The sequence below is a fragment of the Ogataea polymorpha genome, assembly GCF_001664045.1.
Source record: "Ogataea polymorpha strain NCYC 495 leu1.1 chromosome Unknown OGAPOscaffold_6, whole genome shotgun sequence".
Classification (NCBI taxonomy): Eukaryota; Fungi; Ascomycota; class Pichiomycetes; order Pichiales; family Pichiaceae; genus Ogataea; species Ogataea polymorpha.
In genome coordinates this window covers 487,624-507,041 of record NW_017264703.1, presented here as the reverse complement: position 1 = coordinate 507,041, position 19,418 = coordinate 487,624, and the positions used below count along the sequence as shown (strand labels likewise).

The window sequence follows — 19,418 nt, the reverse complement described above, 5'->3', positions numbered from 1 at the left end:
AATTTATATCTGGGGCCAACCCTTGCACCGCAAAGGCTGGGAGGGTGAGAAAAATACAAATTATAAAATTTGACGGATCATCAACATGGACCGCAAACGGGTAGAGGGCCTCCCTCCATGGATGCTCACGCCGAAAGAGGAAAACGAGGTCTTTTTAAATTGGCGAGACAATGCCTGGAAAGCATGCGACCAGTTTGTGCAAGGTAAGTAGTGAACATCAGACCACGGACTAATGTCTAGACTTTGTGAAATGCGAACATATGGCTGGTTACGGAGTGTGGTTCAAATGTCGCAAGCAATCGGCCAAGATGAAAGAGTGCATAAAATCGCGCCAGAAGCAGGAATATGTCGACGAGGAGAGAGATAAATTTATCAAAAAGAAAATGGAATTGTTGAAGCAACAGCGGGAGGGGCAGCGGGGAGACGAAGCACAATGAGCATCAGCCAAAGCTCAAGATGCGGAAATCTTGGGGGTAAGAAGGAGGAGTAGTGTGATCCCATTTGAAACCTAGTCATAGGCCGGTCATTGATAATCGTGAGGAGATGGAGAAAAATTGAGTTTTCCACCTTTTTTGCTGCACTGCTAGAGAAGCAATTCTGCCCAAGCTGCAGCTTGTCATGGCCGGCCACTGGTGTATATAAGGACCTGGCAACCTAGTACATAGCCAATATCATTTTTCCAATATGTCATTTCTCGATAGGTGGGTCTACAAGAACAAAACAAGACAAAACGGTGTCAACAACACGGGCACGCACTATAATCCAACCACCATCACTCCTCAAGAGCAATTCAAATCTTATCAAGGCCGCAGAAACTCCGACACACAGCCAAATTTGAAAAACGTGCCATACACCTATTTCCACAAGGATGAAGTGATCAATGTGCGTGGCGACGATGGCCAGATGCACGGCATGCGGTCCACTACCGACGGCTACATTGACGATAAGAACCAAAAGCATATACTGGGCAGTCTCCAGCCGGACTCGTGGGTAGACCGAAAGGGTTCGATCGGGTCGATTGGCTCAATTGGCTCTGTGAGCAGCGAGATGAACGAATGAGCGGCTTTTTTGCTTCGAGATTTTATTACACTATGCTATTTAATTTCAATATATGGCTCTTAATATATTAATGCCTAATTTTTCGCGGTAGCGTGTGCCATATGCTTTTTATAAGGGGCATTTATAAGAATGCATAATCGTAAATTTATTTTTAAATATGGATCGGTTCCATAATCGACGCAGGTCGTCTGATTCAGAGGAATACCCTCTGAATCACGACAGAGAGGTGCCTCAGATTGAGATCTTGACAGACTCAAACAACATCTCGAATCTGCCGCCTCGAGAACGGTCTTCGCTGTACGATATTGACGATTCGAATTCTTTTTCCAAGTCACGGATCCTGCCCAAGCTCACTGTCCACACTGATCTTCAGTCTGAAGACGATCTTATAAACATTCTACACCAGCCGTCGCCCCAAAAAGGCCACTCTCGCAGCTTCGAGGTCTCCCCTTCGCCTACAAGCTCGCGTTTTCGCAACACCAGAATTCTAGACAACGACCGCATACCCATTCTTTTAGACGAAGAGATGGACTCTGATTTCTCGGAGGGCTTGAACTTGGCTCTGGCAGAGACCAGCGACCTGTGGATGCCTCTCAGTGAGGCGTCAGATACCTCCTCGCTGGAATCGGGCCTACACATGCGAACGGGAAACTCTCATGATCTAGAGTCCGGAAATGCAGATATCGAAATGGCGGATCTCAGTGGCAAGCTGGACGTGCCGGATTCAGCCAACATGTCGCGTTTGGACGTGACATCCATCCAAACAGGCAAAAGTCTGGTCCAGCCAGTGACACCTAGCTCGCAGATATCTTCTGTTTTCCGCAAGTTCTCGCAGCGGCTGAACGCTCGTGGAGACGAGCAGGATGGCGAGATCGATCTCACCGACGATGTTGACTTGAGCGAGCGTCGAGACTTTGTAGATGATGACCATATGCATTGGGGTGACTACTCGGATTATGAGGATGATCTAGGGCGTTCCACCTACTCGAAGAACAGTCTTGCGGCCAACCATTCTCTACAGACTACCGTGCTGCTTCCCGGGGAGCCAGACGACGTTTCGTCGCAAGAAACTCAAGAAAAAGAGACTCCTCGCTTATTTGGCAAGTCGTTTGGCATTTTTGGACCCAACTCGAATTTCAGAATAAGGTGTCTGCAAATCGCGCGAAAACCGATCTGCGACCAAATCATTGCGCTACTTTTGATATCCCAGACAGTTTTATTGACAATTCAGCAGTGGAAAGTCGAGGCAGGCTACGTTCACAACGGAGGGTGGACGTGGGTCGATTATATTATGTTTTTCCACTATGTTGTGTACACGGCGGAGATATTAGTCAAATCGGTGGCCTTTGGCTTTTTCGACGACTCACAGATGTTCGAGGAGCTAAAACTGGAGAAGAAAGAGAGCTTATTGCGCAGATACCTGCGAAATGCAGGCGAAAAGCTACGTCTGACACACCCCAAGGTCGCAGACCAAGACTATGCGCATTCCCAGCCTCTCAGAACAGTGACTGTTCATGGAGCAGACGCAGAGCTTGCCAAGCGAACGCGAGCGTTTTTAAGGTCCGACTGGCACAAGGTGGACTTTGTTTCTGTGGTGTCGTTCTGGGTTTCGCTCTTTCTCAGCATCCGCAAGTTAGACATAAAGCATCAGTGCATGATTTTCAGGTCACTCATGTGTCTCAAAATTCTGAGACTGCTCAACATCACACACGGAACGCGGTTGATTCTTAAATCGCTCCGCAGAGCAGGCCGCCAAGCTTCAGATGCCACTATGGTTCTCTGTGTCTTTTGGGTGCTTTTCGCCATCATTGGAGTCCAATCTTTCAAATCGTCTTTGAGAAGACACTGTGTCTGGACCAACCCTAGCAACAGCACGGACATATATGAGAACTCCATGCAGTTCTGCGGATCTTACCTGGACCCAACAACACTCAAAGAAAAGCCGTATATTCCCGGACACAACGATCAGACCTTTCCTTATGCCAAGGGATTTACCTGTCCGGTGAACTCGAAATGCATCTCCGGTGAGAACCCATACGGAAACACCATAGGATTCGACAACATCTTCATTTCGTTGCAGATGGTGTTTGTTATCCTGAGTGCCAACACGTTTACCGATATCATGTACGATACCATGGACAGTGACGACATGGCTGCTTCGCTATACTTTATTTTTGGCATTTTTATTCTAGTGGTGTGGCTGCTGAGCCTGATTGTGGCCGTCATCATCAACTGCTACCGAGTCCACATAGACGACATGAAAACCGCACGGCAGTCACGCAAGACACGCATTCTGGCCTGGGAGTTTGATTTCAAGGCGCTGGGTGCTGCATACGAGGACTACATGGCCCACCACAATTACCTGCGGAAATTCTGTTCCACGCGTGCGCTCTTCAACATTCTGGTTATCGTGGATCTCATCAACAAGGCGCTGGTCTCGACAAAATACGACGATGAGAGCTGGAAAAGACTGAAGACCATGGAGCTGGCAATCACAGTGTGTCTGTTTGCAGAAACTGCCATCAAAATGGCACTCTTTGGCCGAAACATCAAGGTCTACTTCTACTCTCTGAGAAATATAATTGACCTTTTTCTGGCCATCTCCACCATGGTGATTGCAAACTTGCGATTGAATCCAGAAGGAGGGCCTTACGGGTGGACGTCTGTACTATTTATTTTCAGGTTTTACAGGCTCGTTGTCGCTAGAGGTCTGCTCCATAACGCCTGGAAAGCCATTTTCTCTAACTTCAGGCCCTTCATCGACCTTGGCATTTTTTTCATCCTTGTGCTCTACCTAGTGGGCATTGTTTGTGCGCGTTTGTTTGAGGGACTCATTCCAGTTGATGAGTATCTGGAGAGCGACCAGCTGATCATGTACAACCTGCCCAATGTGGTGCTTTCGCTCTATACCATCACCACCACCGAAAACTGGACCAGTATTTTGTATCTTGCCCAGCAGTGCAGTAAGAACACCTTTACAAAGGTGTGTGTTGCCGTGTATCTGATTAGCTGGTTCATCTTTTCCAACATGGTTGTTCTCAACATTTTCATAGCCATCATCACTCAGAATTTGGGCGTCAACGACACCAACAAGAAACGGATGCAAATCAAACAGTTCTATCAGAAACTGGTCCGCGAACTGAACTCAAACAAGCATGTTGGTATTTTTGACGACTTGAGGAGCCAGTGGTTCAGAAGCTCGAGAAGGAGGGCCATCAGCACGTCGCAGATGATCGAACACATGACGCATCTTTTAGAGCAAAGCAATATGACTCCTGGCGATTTTCTGGAAGACGAGAAAGAGAGGGGAGAAAAGCAACATAAAGGCCTATTTTTCAGGTGTCTGAAGCTGCTGCGCAAACGGAAAACGTACGCTCGTTTGGAGAAATACTGCACTAATTCTCACCTTTTTGTTTGGATCAGAGACTGGGTGATTTCTGCCACCACCTCGAAAGTCGACTTTTCGCTTGGATTCGACTACAGAGAGCTCGATGTGAACCCTGGCAGGAAAAGCTCGACTCACGAGGTGTTCCGTCTTTTTGATGAAAACAACCTCGATCCAGACAAGGAACTCAAACAACGCGCGTATCTCGACCAGCACGTCGAGTTCAACAGGACATTACACTACTTTTATCCCGATCATCCTCTTCGCCGGTTCTGTCAGCGGATAGTGTCTCCTGCGTACGGAAAGAGAATGGACGGAGTCGATCCGTATCCCAAAGTGCGTGATGCTTTCTATGTCCTGATGTTTCTTGCGACAGTGGTGGTGGTTGTACTGGCGTGCTACGTTACACCACTGTACAGGAAAGAAAACCTTATTTATGAACATCCATGGAATTGGGTCACCGAAGTGGATTTATTTTTCACCATCTTGTTCACGCTCGAGTTCCTGATCAAAGTGATAGCCGACGGATTTGTCCGCACGCCAAACGCTTACCTGAGGTCTGCGTGGGACGGCATTGATTTTGTGGTGCTGATATCGTTCTGGATCACCGCATTTGGAGAAATCTACAGAGACTTCAATCTAGTGATCATTGTCGGTGAAGCAAGAGCCCTGAGAGGACTCAGATTGCTGACCATCACCAGAAGATCAAAAGAGTACTTCAACTATGCAGTGATTTCTGGAGCGCGCAAAATGCTAGCCGCTGTCCTGATTTCCATGACGTTGCTGTTTCCCTTCTCTCTCTGGGGACTGCAACTTTTTGTTGGAAAGCTGGCCACTTGCTCAGATGGCTCTTCGGACTACAACAACTGCATTTTGGAATACTCCAACGAAGTCTTCAAATGGGAAGTTCTCTCGCCAAGAGTGTACACAAATCCGTACCTGAACTTTGATGGATTTGCCAACTCGCTCTCATCTCTGTTCCAGATCATTTCCCTCGAAGGCTGGACTGACCTGCTGCTGAACTTGATGAACATCACTGCTCGTGGACAACCGCAAAGCACGTTTGCCAGCCCGGGAAACGGAATGTTTGTCATCATTTTCATTTTCTGCTCCATCGTCATCATCCTCAATCTGTTCGTCTCTGTTATCATCAATAACTACTCCGTCCAGACAGGAACAGCGTTTTTGAACGACAAACAGCGCGCCTGGTACGAGGTCAAACGTGTTTTGAGCCAGGTGCATCCCTCCAAACGGAAAGACGAATCTTCTATGAGTGGCTTCCGCAAAGCGTATTACCACCTCGTGGTGGACAAAAATAAAACCTATACTAGCATAGTGAACGGTTTTTATTTCATCCATGTGGTTGGCTTATTGGTGGAGTTCTACCCAGCAAATATTGCGGAAAACAATTTCCGCTACGCCATCACCACTCTGTCCACCACGGGACTTGCGTGCGACACTTTGCTGACGCTCTATGCTTTGGGTCGTAAGTTGTTTTTCAGGAACGGCTGGAACATCTCGCGACTCGTGATTGTGGTTGGTGCCTGTGTAATGTCGGCGGTAGCCTTTTTCGTTTCCAGACAATCTGTCTACGCCAACATCAACAAGCTGTTTCTCGTGGGAGTGCTACTTTTTCTCATTCCGAGAGTGGACACATTCAACCAGCTGTTCAGATACGCATCTGCCAGTCTTCCAACGCTGCTGGCGCTGATATACACTTGGCTGGTCCTTTTTTTGGTCTATGCTATTGCTTTGAATCAGGTTTTCGGGCTCACCAGACTGGGCGAGAACACGACAGGCAACAGGAATTGTCGTACAGTTACAAAAGCGCTCATTTTGCTCTTCAGAGTGAGTTTTGGCGAGGGGTGGAACTACATCATGGACGATTTCAGAGTTGGTGCGCCTTACTGCTCCAGTGCAGTGAGTCGGTACAGCTCTGATTGTGGCCAGAACGTTTCTGCATACATATTATTTTTTTCGTGGAACGTTCTGTCGATGTACATTTTCCTCAACATTCTGATTTCCGTGGTGATCAACAGCTTCAGCTATGTGTACAATTCGTCCGGACCTCATTCGCTGTTGACTAGAGAAGAGATCCGCAAATTCAAGAAGTCCTGGAGAGAGTTTGACCCCGATGGGTCTGGCTTCCTCGACCCGTCTCAGCTGCAACCATTTTTGAGCAGCTTAGACGGAGTGCTGTCTTATAAGGTTTATCCCGAGAAATTTTCGATTCCAAATATCACCTCGCAGTGGATCACAAAGCACAGCAACGATCCGTATCAACTGGAGTACGATTTTGAGAAATTGGACGAGATCATGGCGACAATCGACTTCCGCAAGGTGAAGGAGCGAAAACGTCGGTACAATAGATTGATTATTGAGGCTTACCTCAACATGGTGAAGACAAGCGATGGACCGAAGATCGAGTTCACCAAACTCCTGCTCCAGATAGGGTACTATTCGCGGTTCCAGGACAGTACCTGTCTGACATTGGAGGATTTCGTCAAGAGGTACGTCCTGATCCAGAAAATCAACAAGGTGGCCAGGAAACTGAAGATCGAGTCGACTATCCAAATGGTGTTGTCTCGGCTGAGGCTGTTGATCGGAAATTTGAACCAAAGCTGCAATCCACCGCTGCAAAGAATCAACCGGCGGGTCGCCACAGAGATTTTTGACCAGGACGATATTTATGGAACCCATGGAGACGATTACGACAATCCGTTTAATAATAATGAGCTATACAGAAGTGTTTCGGAAACCAGTTTGAATCCGTTTAACGACCCGTTCAGTGACCCCATAGAGGAGCATATCATGCCGCCGGTCAGCAGAGAAAGCGAGAGCCGTTTATAGCTAATCCACTTTCATGTCCAAGAGTCCCAACTCTTCGTTCTGTTCACGAGTTCTCTCGAATTCTTCCACCTTCATGTTTGGATCGTCGTCCGGTGCATACACGTTTTGGATATACGAGGACGCCAATGGGTCTTCCATTATCACTGTGAACTTCATTTTTCCAGCAAGAGCGGTGTCGAGTCTCTCGAAGAACTTCTCCCAGTTGGCTCTGGATTCGGGAGTCATGGAGTCGGAAGTTTCTTGGAACACGCGGGAATGCAGTTCGTCTCTGACTTGGCGCAAAAGACCTTCCAGAGTGGTGAATCTTCCGCCAAGCGTTCCTGGAGTCAAATCCAGGTTGAGCTCGGGGATCTTCAGCCCACAGGTTTCAGACTTGAGAATGTCTCTGGTGAGATCTTCAGGGTCATCACAGAAGAGCGTCACACGTTTTCCGTGGTCAGGCACGGCACCTCCCGTCTTAACCTCATTAGATTTATATCCGCAACGTTCGCAGGTGGTGGACATAATAATCACGTCCTTGAAGTGAGGTATATTAACAACTTTCATATGAGTTTCGCACGGAGCGTAGCAAGAAGAGCATGTAGCGTGGAACACCTGCACCTCATTGGCAAAATTCTCGATATCTGTCTCGTCGGACATAAATCCTGTAGCTCTGACTCTTTGAGGCTGTTGTTGCTGCTGTTCCTGCTCGTGGGCAGCAACTTCGTCCGCAGACACCAAACCCAGCATCACGTTCTGCTGAGGCGTACGGTTGTACTCGACAACAGACCATTTATGCTGAGGCTCGCCCGGAACGTATTCAATCCAGGAGTTGCCAGACGGATCATCGATCAGGAACGTCAATGGCAAGCCGGTCTCTCCTTTGAGAACAGACCGTATTTTGGCGAGGAATTGCTCGATTTTTTCGTATATTTCAGGCTGGACTTCTTTTCTTTGCGGCTGATCCATTTCGAGATCCTCCACCATCTCGGACAGAAGTCCTTCGACTGTAGTCAGCTGACCTCTTTTTGCCGGAATTTCAATGTCGAGCTCAATGAACTTACATGTGCAATAGTCTGACTTGACCACCTGGCGGTTGAAGTCCTCTTTTTTCTCAATCTTGAGCACGTACCTGCTACCTTTTTCGGCGATGGTGGAAGCCGGCTGGATCTCCGAGTTTTTGAATCCGCAGTGAGGGCACTCGAAAGAGATCACTACGATCTCTCTGAAGTATGGAATCGAGGTGAGCAGCAGGCGTGAGACTCCCGTCTTGTGGCAATTCATACAAAGAGAATCGATTTCTTGGACAGGATGGCCCTGGGCGTCCTCAGCACCAGTCATTCTGATGCCATCGTTATCGTTTTGAGGAACCGGTTCGTGATCGACTTCCTCTGCGGCCTTTCCGACCGGCTGGAAGAATTCTTCTTTCTTTGCTTGTTGGTCTTCTCCCATATGTAATTTTGGTTTTTTTGAATTGGTAGAATCTGAAGACTCGTTCCGCTTCATAAAATTATTAAAATAATTTTTTTAGTGATCGGAATTTTTTCCGGAGTATTCCTGATTGTTCTTAGAAGTCTCCTCAGCCGGACTCAATGAATCCTTCGTCCTGGAGACTTTTCACAAAAAAGTTGCGCACCTTGTCATCCACAGCCACCTCCACAGGCAACTGGCCATCCTTGTCGGCCACCCTGAAGTCTGCCCCTAGTTTCACTAACTTCAATGCCAAGTCGCCATGTCCTTCACTGAGTGCATGGTGAAGTGCAGTGAACCCGTAAATATCCTGGGCATTGAGCGGCGAGTTGGCCTTCTTGATCAGTAGCTCGCAGATCTTCTCCGCTCCTATGGATGCCGCACGGTGCAAAGGTAGCTGCGCCCGCTTATCTTTTATTCTGGCACTGGCCTTGCATTCCGTAACCAGGTACTCCACCACATCGTAGTGGCCCTTACTTACAGCGTAAAACAGCCCCGTTTGGCCGCTGCTGGTGGCCAGATTGACATCTGGAGCAGGATCATGTTGCGCCAGCAGCTTCACAATTTCAAGGTTCCCCACGGAACAGGCAATGTGAAACGGCGTCCATCCACTTTCGTCCACCATGTTGTCAATATCGATCTCTAGCTGGTTTTTTGGAACAGCCAACAGTCGTCTGACGATCTGTTCGTGCTGGAACGTACACGCCCAATGAAGCGGTGTTCTGGAGTCCTCATCGCTCTGAAGAACCAAGCGTGGATTCTGGCTCATTATCCCGTCCACAATGAGTCCATTGCCCTCCTGCGCAGCCTTGTGAAGCTCAAATGACATTATAACCTTTAGTATCTATTTAACAAAAAAAAACGTGTCGTGTCTGACCCACTAAATTGCCAGAAGGCAAATTCAATTTCTCTACTTTATTCAACTAATATCAAACCATGAACAACCAAGGTTGGGACAAATTTGCCCAGGATTTGCAGAAAAGAGCTCAGCAAATTGCCAAAAGCCAGGGGGGCCGCAAGCCACCTGGATCACCGCTGGGTTTCTTTGCTGGACTGGGAGGACTGCTTCTGCTGGGAGGTGGTGCACTCTTATTTGACAATGCTCTGTACAATGTGAACGGTGGCGAGAGGGCGGTGATTTATGATCGATTGAGCGGTGTTCGTCCTGAAGTTGTAGGCGAAGGTACGCATATTAAGATACCTTTCCTTCAATTTCCGACAATCTACGAGATCCGTGCCAAGCCAAGAAGCATTGCTTCGCTGACCGGTACGAAGGACTTGCAGATGGTGAACATCACGTGCAGAGTGCTTTCGAGACCGGAGGTTAGTGCGTTGCCTACAATTCACCGCACGTTGGGCCAAGACTACGACGAAAGGGTTCTTCCCTCGATCGTGAACGAGGTTCTGAAGGCGGTGGTGGCACAGTTCAATGCTGCACAGCTCATTACACAGAGAGAGAAGGTGTCCAGACTTGTTCGTGAGAACCTGATGAGAAGAGCGGCCAACTTCAACATTCTGCTGGACGACGTTTCGCTCACGGCCATGACGTTCTCTCCGGAGTTCTCCAGCGCGGTCGAAGCCAAGCAGATTGCCCAGCAGGACGCCCAGCGGGCGGCCTTTATTGTGGACAAGGCCATCCAGGAGAAACAGAGTCTCGTGGTGAAGTCTCAGGGTGACGCGAAGTCGGCGCAGCTGATTGGTGAGGCCATCAAGAAGTCCAAGGACTATGTCGAGCTCAAGAGACTGGACACCGCCAAGGAAATTGCCAGCATCCTGGCCAGATCTCCAAACAAGGTCATTTTGGATAACGAGGCACTGCTGTTGAACACTGTGACCGACTCTAGAGTTACCAAGAAATAAGTTATTTAGCACAATCCCTGTTTATAGCATCGATCTTTATCGTCTTAGACCTGTGCTCTGATTTTATTTTCGACACGACGGCAGGGCCTGAGCAGATGGCTGTCGAATGCCACCTTTCGCCGCGGGGTTTGGTACTGCATTCAGAAACGTTCAGCACCCCATATATGATACCAGTCTCGAATTTAAATCAAATTAATCTAGTCACTATATGCTCACGCAATCACGTTTTTCAGCACCTCCTTGGACGAAACCACGCCGGCAAACTTGCTCTCGAGGTACTTGAGGAACGCCACAACCTTGTGCTGAGTCTCCTCGGAGTCGAACTGGTTCAGTCTCTCTATGTTCTCTTCTCTTCCCAGCGTCGACTCACTGATCAGTTTCTGCTTCTCCAGCTCTCTCAGGAACACCTGCTCGAAAATGTCAACAATTTGGGCAGTGGCATTGACAATCACCTCGTTGCCTTCCTGGTATAGCTTCAGAATCAGCTCGAAAATAGGCTTGTTCTCCTCGAGGCCTGTTTCCAGAGGCAGGTGGCTGAGCAGCGAGGGCACGATCACGTTGAGCGGCACGGCCTGCGGGTGTTTGAGCGCCATTCTGCTGACACAGCCGCATGCGTTGGCAATTGTTCTGTTGATGGTTTCCTTGGTCTCAACGTCGTCGTCGTCGGTCTTGGAAGCTTCCTTGCCGGCCTTGCTAAGCAGCTTGGACAGCGAGTTGAGGGTGGCCGGGTAAGCAGGGGTCACGTCGACGGTGGCGTGCTCGATCAGGACGCCAACACCGTACGCGGCCGAGCCACGCACCTCGGACGACTTGTCGTTGGCGAGTCTATCGATGAACACCTCGAGCAGCTCTGTGGTGTACGGGTTTTCGCTCTTGAGGCCGTTGCAGATCTCGGCAAGACATCCGACCGTGGAGACGCGCTTGTTCTTGTTTTTGCACTTGACCTGTGAGAGAATGACGTCTTTGAAAGAGCTGAAGATGCGCACAAAGTCGCCGCCGAAAGCGTCGGCCAGACTCACCAGCACCTCGAGCGCCGAGTCGTAGATCATGGCGTCGGTCTCCGTGGTGTCAACCTCGTCGCTCGGGACGTCCTCATCGTCCTGGGTGAGGCACAGGTGCTCGTTTTTGAGGATCAGCATCAGCTGCGTGCACAGCGACTCCAGCTGCGACGAGTCTGTGCCCTCCATGATGGCCAGCTTGCCCAGGGCCTTGGACTTGATGTACTCATACAAACAGTCGATGCATGTCATCACCATGTGCACGTCGAACTCTTCGGGCAGAATGCTGATGGTGATGCTGCGCACATTTCTGATCAGCTCCAGCACCTTTTCGTTCTTGCCATGCGCCTCATACATGCAGTATGTCACCTTCCAGAGCGTCGACAGCGACGCTTCTCTGACCGCGTACGACTCGTCGATCTGCTCGCTGAGGATCTTGACAGTCTGGTCGACGAAGCTCGTGAAGCCTGCCTTGGTGCCGACAGCGAGAGAGCTCAGTGCGACGAGCGCAACCTCTTTTTCAACGGTGATGCCTGTGTGGACATTGAGTTTCTCAGCCAGGTCTGCTTCGTCTGCAATCTCGTCCTCGGGACCAAAGTTGAAGTCGAACTCGTCCTGCTGCAGACAGTTGAAGATCTCCGGCACGATTCTGTCCAGGAATGGCGTGAATTGCTCGCCGTACACTCTGGCCATGTTAGAGATGAACGCAAAGCCGGACTCTCTGAGTCTGCCGTTAGCAGAGTGGATCGCACTATACGACGCGTCGATCAGCGGCTGTGCGTACGGAGCAAACGCCTCGGAGCCCACGGCCCGCGCCATTGACGAGATGTTCTCGAACGTCTGCGCACGCAGCTCGATGTCGTCCTCGGTCATGCCGTCGATATGGTCCATGTTGGCGATGAACTTCTCCAGAAACTTGATCGACGGGTCGAAGTACGGGGTGAACGCCTTGCCGGCCGCATAGGCCACCGACCCAATTGCTGACACGATGCTCGATTTGAGCGACGATGACTGCGCGCCGTCCAGCATCTGGAACAATTTATTCATCAGCGGTTCCATGTACTGCTTGATGCTCTCGTTCGACATGTACTCGATCAGCGTGTCCAGCGCACAGGTGGCGTACTTGTAAACCATGATCTTATTGGTGGAGTCAATGATAGAAATGATAGGGCTGAGCAGCAACTCGTGGTACTCTGCCACGGTGTCCTTGAGCTCCTCATTCAGCTGGGCCAGAGTGCGCAGCGCAGCAGCCTTGACGATAATCGACCCGTCATGCAAGCCGGCAATCACCAGCTGGATAATTTTAGGCAGCTGTGTCGAAATGTAGTCTGGCGCACCCTCCACGGTAACGCCGATCGAAAGCAGAGCAGCTCTTCTCTCGTACTGGTTGCTCGAGCTCAGCAGTTGCGGAGCCAGCCCCAGGATCGGCTGGATGATCTGGCTGGACGGCAGGTTGATTGCCAGCTCGTTCAAAAGTCTCAGGGCCAGCGTGTGCGGAGACGCCTCTTCGTTCTCGTTCTCCTCGTCCTCCTTTTCGAGCTCCTCCTCAGCCTCGTCGTCCTCCTCGCTCGCAACACGCAGAGCACACGTGGCCATCTGTCCGCCCAGCTTTGCTTGCGAGATCTTGGATTTTCTGTACGCAATGCACTGTGTCAACGTTCTCAGCGCAAAACACCGGATCTCCTCGTCCAGGTCCTTGTTCATTGACGTCTCGATCATAAGGTTGATGATGTCCACAAAACTGTCACCCAGCAGCTTTATGTCCAGCAGAACAAAGCTGTTGAACGCCGTGAACAGCTCCTTGGTCCTCTCCGTGTCAGAGAACGAGAGCGAGCTCTTTAGCAGATGCACCATGCTTGGCAGCAGCGACCGGAACGAAGGAGCAAGCTTTGTCAGCAGCGCTTCGTCCTCCTCGATGTACGCAGAAATGACCTCCAATGCAGAAACGGACGTAACTTGGATGTCAAGGGAGGCCTGGTCCTGCAAAGTGGAGGCAAACAGGGACAGGAAGTCCTGCGAGTGCTCAAACCAGTCGGCAGGGAATGTCTCCAAAATACAGAAGATGATGAACACAGCCATCTCTCTGGTCTGCACGTTGGAATCCTGGGCTCCTCCAACCAGCGACTGCAGCAGAGTTGGCCATTTGTGGTCGGGGATATCAATTTCGGCAATGGCAGCCACGATTCTAGCCGAAGAGTGTCTGATGCTCTTGGACTTGTATGCAAACGCAAAATTCAGCAGAGACTCCCTGATTTGCGCCTTGAGACTTTCGTCGAGCGTCTCCCATTGTTTTGGAACCAACTTCTTGGCCTCTACAGCTGCCAGCTGCTTGACGCTGTCGTCGGCAGAGTTTTCAAGCAGGTGGAGCAAAGAAGGAAAGGCCAGATGGTTGTTGTAGTACTGCGTCTTCAAAGCCTGTGTGGCATTCTTGATCGCGTTGTTGTCTGGCGACAGGATGTTTCTGAGTGTTTGTTCCAAACCACTCAAGAATTGGGTGTCCATGGTAGCTGGAGGTAAAAATTGAAAATTAAATCAATAAAAAAAAAAATTTTAGTGGGTGATACACGAACTATTGGTTGCAGGAGCAGTCTAGAGGGGGAGTTGGCAGTCGTCACTGACACGTCTGATCAGAAACAGCGCCGTTGATGTACGGCTTAATATTATGTGGTATTTTCCGAATGCCATCTTTGGTTGGGCAAAGCTTGCTTCAGCACTCTCTTTACCCAGGTAATCTTAAACTTATACAACGTTAAATTATTGAATGTAACTTAACAGATGCGCATGTATATGGACTCTCCGACCCCTCGGAAGTGCGTAACACGCCCTTATGGCCAAGTTGGTAAGGCGCCACACTAGTAATGTGGAGATCCTCAGTTCAAATCTGAGTGGGGGCACTCGCTGTATTTTTTTGATATTTTTAACTCGTGGCTCCAAAATTATCCCTCTTTCAGACATGTCCTTATCCGTGTACAACCGTCGCACGTCACGGTCAGACACCATCAAAATTTCCCCCCACAACACAATAAGAATTGGCCGAGTGCAAGCTCCAGAAATCTGTGCTACCGAGTGCGTCGTAGACGATCCTCAGGTGAGCTCGACCCATTGTTTTATCTGGAGTGCCTGTTTTGACGAGTCGACTCCACCTTTGACGTATATACAGGATATCTCACTCAATGGGACACTTATCAACGGAAGAAAACTTCGAAAAGGATTTACAATACTGAGCGACCGAGATCTGATTGAGATCGGTGACCATCTTAGCTTACGCTATACAGGCGAGAGTTTCAAAGAAGAAGTGGTTTTAGAGGAGAATGGCTGGAAAGTGATATCTCAAGTAATTGGAAAGGGGACTTTTGGACAAGTAAGTGGCTAGTAGTTGTGTTCTAACGCCAGGTGCAACTTGCAACCAAAAACTCAGCATTCTACGCAGTCAAGGTTCTCAATTGCGCAACAGCTTCCAAGGAGAACCAGATATTGACACAGATTGAGCATCCAAACATTGTCAGGGTTCACGAGTGTTTGGAAACCAACGGCAGTCTTCGGATCTATGAAGACCTGGCTACTGGAGGAGACCTATTTTCCTACATGGCACAAGGCAACGATGTGCTCCGACCCGTCTCCGAGTCACAGGCGTTACTGATTGTTTACCAAGTGCTCAAAGCATTGGAATACCTGCACTCTCGCGGCATTGTGCACCGAGACCTGAAGCTTGACAACATTCTAATAAAAAGAGCGCCTGTTCGTTATCCTTATGTGGTTCTGGCCGATTTTGGAGCTGCCAGGCGACTTGATGCGCAAAGAACCAAACGCTCGGCCAAAAGAATGTTTACGATGGTAGGGACTCCGGAATATGCCGCACCAGAAATCAACCTCATGCAGCCACGGAGCACCAGGGGGTACACCAATAAGGTGGACATTTGGTCTCTAGGAGTGATCACGTACATTCTGCTTACAGGTGTGTCTCCTTTCTACTCTCCTTGCATCGACAAAACGATCGTCAAGGTTCGGCAGGGAGACCTGCTACTCAAGATCGAAGAATGGAGCAAGATCTCTATCGAAGCAAAACAGTTCGTCAAAGGATGTTTACGTGCCAAAGTGTTGCAGAGGCTGGACGTGTCAGGGTGTTTGGAGACAGACTGGATCAATAAGCGCTCGCATCTATATTGGCTGGAGAAATGCTACCGCGCTATTTTGGGCCAATGAGTGAAGTGATGAAAAAAAAACCTATTGCCCTACAAATTGCAAAATTTTCGTGGGGGGACAAGATTCGATCCAAAGATCGAGCGAGGGCAGCGCGGCACGGTAAGAATTTTTTTTCTAAAGGCCCAATTTTTTTGCTAAGAGGTGCAAAAAGATTTTGGACAAATTATCAGTTGATCCGGCTCATTCATCATTGTACCTGTTCGCTTTGGCATACGTTTAATCTCATTTAATCATCACGTTAAGGCACAAATTCACAGTTACGATTGGCATAGAACAGAGCATTGCATCAATCATATTTATTGCAGAATTTGCCAGTTTTCGCTTGCTTGATATGTTACCATCGCTCTTGATCCAACATGTATAATTCTGCTTATAATCAACACCACTCATATTACCCAAACAGGTCTTCAGCACCGCCTCCTGCATCGCAATATACGCAGTCCAGCCAGCTGAATGGGCAATCAAATGGCCAGCAAAACGCACAGACCCCTCAACTCTGGATGGGTGATCTCGACCAAAGGTGGGACGAGACCACGATCAAGCAGATTTGGTCCAGTGTTCTTGCCCCGCTGGGGATTTTGGTGCACTCTGTGAAGCTCATTAGAGACAAGCAGAGTATGAACCTCGAACTGGCAAACGCAGGCTATTGCTTCATTCGATTCCATAATTTCGAAGATTGCTACAAGGTACTCGAGCTATTTAATGGTAAGCCAATTCCAGGAACAAACAACGTCCGCTTTTTCAGACTGAATTGGTCTTCGGCCAACTCTTCAGGTGCCAATATTCCTGCCTTCCAGCCTAAGGGACAATCCGAGTATTCTATTTTTGTCGGCGACCTGCCTCACAATGTGACCGAGCAAAGTCTCTTGCAAGCCTTCCAAGCAAGATATCCCTCATGTTCTGGTGCTAAGGTCATGATTGACCCTTCTACTGGTCATCTGAAAGGTTACGGATTTGTCAAATTTCTAAACGAGACCGACCAGAAAAGAGCATTGATAGAGATGCAAGGTTACGTTCTGCTTGGAAGACCTATCAGAGTTTCCACTGCATCGAAATCCCAGACAAATTCAGTTGCCAACAGCTCTTTTGCATCTGCCATGCCGTCTCAGGATGGTCTTGGTCAGCCGAAAGTCAACGTCCCTTCTTTGCCACAGACTGCTCCTCTTCAATACTATAATGACCCCAACAACACTACCGTCTTCATTGGTGGATTGAATGTACCAATTTCAGAAACGCAATTGCGAGCTCTTTTTTCAAGATACGGCGACATCAGCTATGTGAAAATTCCGCCAGGCAAAAATTGTGGATTCGTCCAGTTTTTCCACCGTGCTAGTGCAGAGAAGGCCATCAGTGAGATGCAGGGCTACGATATTGGTGGCGGCTGTCGGATTAGAGTCAGCTGGGGGGCCCGTGCCGCTCAGAGGAATTGGTTCGCCAAGCAGCTTGCCATGCAGCAGCATCCAGCCCAGCCAGCAGTTCAGCCTCCGCAGACACAACAGTTTCAACCAGCTAATTTGTACAACATGTCCAATACATTGGGATTCACGGGTACCAAATATAGCTTGCTAAACGATTTGCTGATTGACCATGCTAGCACTCCTGCTATCAATGGTGGAGCATACAGTGGCTCCCTTCTTGACATCGACAAGCTCTCTCGCGAACCCATTCCTTTCAGTCCACTCAACTCGTCGGGGACCTCTTTGACAAATAGCTTTGCCTCGGATGAACTCCGCTTGAACGAGTATTTTCTTGCTTCTAGACTCAACAACCTGGAGCAGCTAGACATAGGTTCTGGTCTCTTCAAACTTAACTGAGACAAGAGACAGCCTTTTTTTCGTTTTGTTACTTAGCATACATTCGTCAACGCATTTTTGTGCTTTCACTTTCATTTGCTTCCTGTTCATTTTCTTACAATTGTTATGCATTTAGCTCATGTGGGGGACACTAGAAAGTTAATAGTGAGATATGAAATGGCCAATAAATACTGTGTATTCCAATAAATAATATAAAAAATAAACTGGTAGCTAATTCATTCAGCCTGGTCGATCCGCGCCCTGTACAAGTGCTGATCTTTTTCCGTACCCCCCAAGTCTTTGTAGAGGCCGCCATGCGGATAAGACCGTGGAGTGGCTGGCCGTTCAGGCCATAAATCAAAAAACCAGATAGCAGCTGCGAAGGATCCAAGCCCAGCAAACCAGCCAAGAAAATTGAGAATCGCTGTAGAATCGCTGACCGGGTTAATGAAGTCTGGAGACCACATGTCAAGATTGTCCTCAAACGGGTGCACAGGAGTATCAAAATTTCGTCTGTTTTGCTGGTCGTCGTAAACCCGATAGGGATCTCTTTTCTGGGGCATCACGTAGTCTTTAGGAACCTTGTAGTCAGGAAAGTCGGACAAGTTTGGCAAGAATTTGGGCAATTCCGAGCTGTATCTAACATGTACAGTTCCCGGGACTCTCTTGGCCCCAACGGCCAATCTACTGAACATATCTAAGGAAAGGATATATTACTCCACATTTACAAAAAATGGATCACCCGTCCAGGGAATGGCAGATTCTTTTTTTTTTAAATAATTGCCAAACACTAAAGAAAGTACGACTCTAATATATATAACTGCATATTTAACTGTCCTGGATTAATATGCTACCGACTGAGAACGGCGGAACGCCTAGCGGTAGTCATTTGCAAACTCCCAGCAAGCGGAGATCGGAGTCTATCGACAGCCAATTGGAGGAAAGTGCTGGAAAACGAAGGAGCACGAGAGTGAAAGAGGTGAATAATTACTCGGTTTCCAGACCTCGACCTTCACGAGCGCCATCAGAGATAAATACGTTTGCCACTAAAGTGCCGCCATGTTTGAAATCAGGAGCAATGAACCTCAAATTATCCAACATAGACCCATCCCTTCCTTTAGAAGAACAGAGGCAAATCGCAAAGTCGAACATGGCCAAGCTGGTGGTTCACAACGAATCCCTTGTGCAGGAGTTATACCATCTGGAGAACTTTACCTCGCTTGTATATTTCAAGCCAGGAGAGCCGAAACAACCCGATACATACGAACAGTACAAAACAGAATTCTCATTATGGCCGAAAATCGACGAGGCGAAACTGGGAAGAAGGAGTCGCAGGCTTACAGAAAACAGCGACCCGTTGAAACTAGAGATTGAAAAGATAATAGAGCGGGGTGTTAGCGAGTCAGCCCAGCCCAAAGAGCCGATGGAGGCGAAGAAACCCGCAGTTAAAAAAACAAAGGAAGTGTCAATCAAGTCCGAATTGGAGCCTGAGGTAGACGATTTTGCTTTTGAAAGTGACAGCTCCGAGGTCTCTATTCCACCTGCAGTGCCCACAAAAATCAAAAAGCTGCATCTCAAGGTTAACGTGAGGCCGCAGCTGGTAACACACCCTTCGCATGTCACGTCCCCCAGGTTTGGAAGTCTAGACGAGTTTCTAAGCTCTTACAGGTCTACAATTGAAGAACCTAGTCGAGATCTGTCCAATGAAGAGTACCAGGAATACTTGAACGCGCAGTTCGAGCTCATCAACAGGATTCGCGAAGGTCTTGACTCGAAGCTTTTGACACTTGATTTTAACGAAAACGTCTTCAGGGCCGTCCC

The 19,418-nt window shown here is 48.7% G+C and overlaps 8 protein-coding genes and 1 non-coding gene across 9 annotated transcripts; 6 read left to right on the top strand and 3 right to left on the bottom strand.

Annotated features, from left to right (window-relative positions):
• Window positions 1-85: 85 nt before the first annotated feature.
• On the top strand, window positions 86-437 carry OGAPODRAFT_9870 (uncharacterized protein; the record flags this gene model as incomplete). The annotated part of the gene is made up of 2 exons (XM_018358040.1): window positions 86-203; window positions 241-437. 2 exons carry the CDS (start codon window positions 86-88, stop codon window positions 435-437), a joined length of 315 nt encoding a protein of 104 aa, XP_018209304.1.
• Window positions 94-9,524, top strand: OGAPODRAFT_95398 (uncharacterized protein). The gene is made up of 4 exons (XM_018357739.1): window positions 94-203; window positions 241-1,013; window positions 1,243-7,190; window positions 7,234-9,524. Exons 2-4 carry the CDS (start codon window positions 685-687, stop codon window positions 7,242-7,244), a joined length of 6,288 nt encoding a protein of 2,095 aa, XP_018209302.1. The 5' UTR covers window positions 94-203; window positions 241-684; the 3' UTR covers window positions 7,245-9,524.
• Window positions 7,295-8,725, bottom strand: OGAPODRAFT_51146 (uncharacterized protein; the record flags this gene model as incomplete). Its single annotated transcript, XM_018355690.1, has 1 exon — window positions 7,295-8,725. The coding sequence occupies one exon, from the start codon at window positions 8,723-8,725 to the stop codon at window positions 7,295-7,297; it is 1,431 nt and encodes a 476-aa protein (XP_018209303.1).
• A 140-nt stretch (window positions 9,525-9,664) lies between the features above and the next one.
• OGAPODRAFT_17169 (uncharacterized protein) lies at window positions 9,665-14,256 on the bottom strand. Its single transcript, XM_018354940.1, has one exon. It carries the CDS (start codon window positions 14,101-14,103, stop codon window positions 10,816-10,818), a length of 3,288 nt encoding a protein of 1,095 aa, XP_018209300.1. The 5' UTR covers window positions 14,104-14,256; the 3' UTR covers window positions 9,665-10,815.
• Window positions 9,680-10,603, top strand: OGAPODRAFT_25199 (uncharacterized protein; the record flags this gene model as incomplete). Its single annotated transcript, XM_018355302.1, has 1 exon — window positions 9,680-10,603. The coding sequence occupies one exon, from the start codon at window positions 9,680-9,682 to the stop codon at window positions 10,601-10,603; it is 924 nt and encodes a 307-aa protein (XP_018209301.1).
• Window positions 14,257-14,422: 166 nt separating the features above from the next.
• OGAPODRAFT_t60 lies at window positions 14,423-14,495 on the top strand. Its single transcript has one exon. It is a non-coding gene; the product is annotated as a tRNA-Thr (tRNA).
• A 59-nt stretch (window positions 14,496-14,554) lies between these two features.
• Window positions 14,555-15,804, top strand: OGAPODRAFT_50759 (uncharacterized protein; the record flags this gene model as incomplete). The annotated part of the gene is made up of 2 exons (XM_018355677.1): window positions 14,555-14,962; window positions 14,995-15,804. The coding sequence occupies 2 exons, from the start codon at window positions 14,555-14,557 to the stop codon at window positions 15,802-15,804; spliced, it is 1,218 nt and encodes a 405-aa protein (XP_018209299.1).
• On the top strand, window positions 15,276-18,279 carry OGAPODRAFT_95392 (uncharacterized protein). Its single transcript, XM_018357738.1, has one exon. The coding sequence runs from the start codon at window positions 16,161-16,163 to the stop codon at window positions 17,616-17,618; it is 1,458 nt and encodes a 485-aa protein (XP_018209298.1). The 5' UTR covers window positions 15,276-16,160; the 3' UTR covers window positions 17,619-18,279.
• Window positions 15,276-18,292, bottom strand: OGAPODRAFT_77703 (uncharacterized protein; the record flags this gene model as incomplete). Its single annotated transcript, XM_018356362.1, has 1 exon — window positions 15,276-18,292. The coding sequence occupies one exon, from the start codon at window positions 18,290-18,292 to the stop codon at window positions 17,834-17,836; it is 459 nt and encodes a 152-aa protein (XP_018209297.1). The 3' UTR covers window positions 15,276-17,833.
• Window positions 18,293-19,418: the final 1,126 nt, after the last annotated feature.

Excerpts from the sequence above, each read along its gene's own strand:
- OGAPODRAFT_95398 (XM_018357739.1), top strand. The coding sequence starts at position 685 with ATGTCATTTCTCGATAGGTGGGTCTACAAGAACAAAACAAGACAAAAC. Across the intron at positions 1,014-1,242 it reads GACCGAAAGGGTTCGATCGG|GTCGTCTGATTCAGAGGAAT; the intron begins GTCGATTGGCTC and ends TAATCGACGCAG.
- OGAPODRAFT_17169 (XM_018354940.1), bottom strand. The coding sequence starts at position 14,103 with ATGGACACCCAATTCTTGAGTGGTTTGGAACAAACACTCAGAAACATC.
- OGAPODRAFT_95392 (XM_018357738.1), top strand. The coding sequence starts at position 16,161 with ATGTATAATTCTGCTTATAATCAACACCACTCATATTACCCAAACAGG.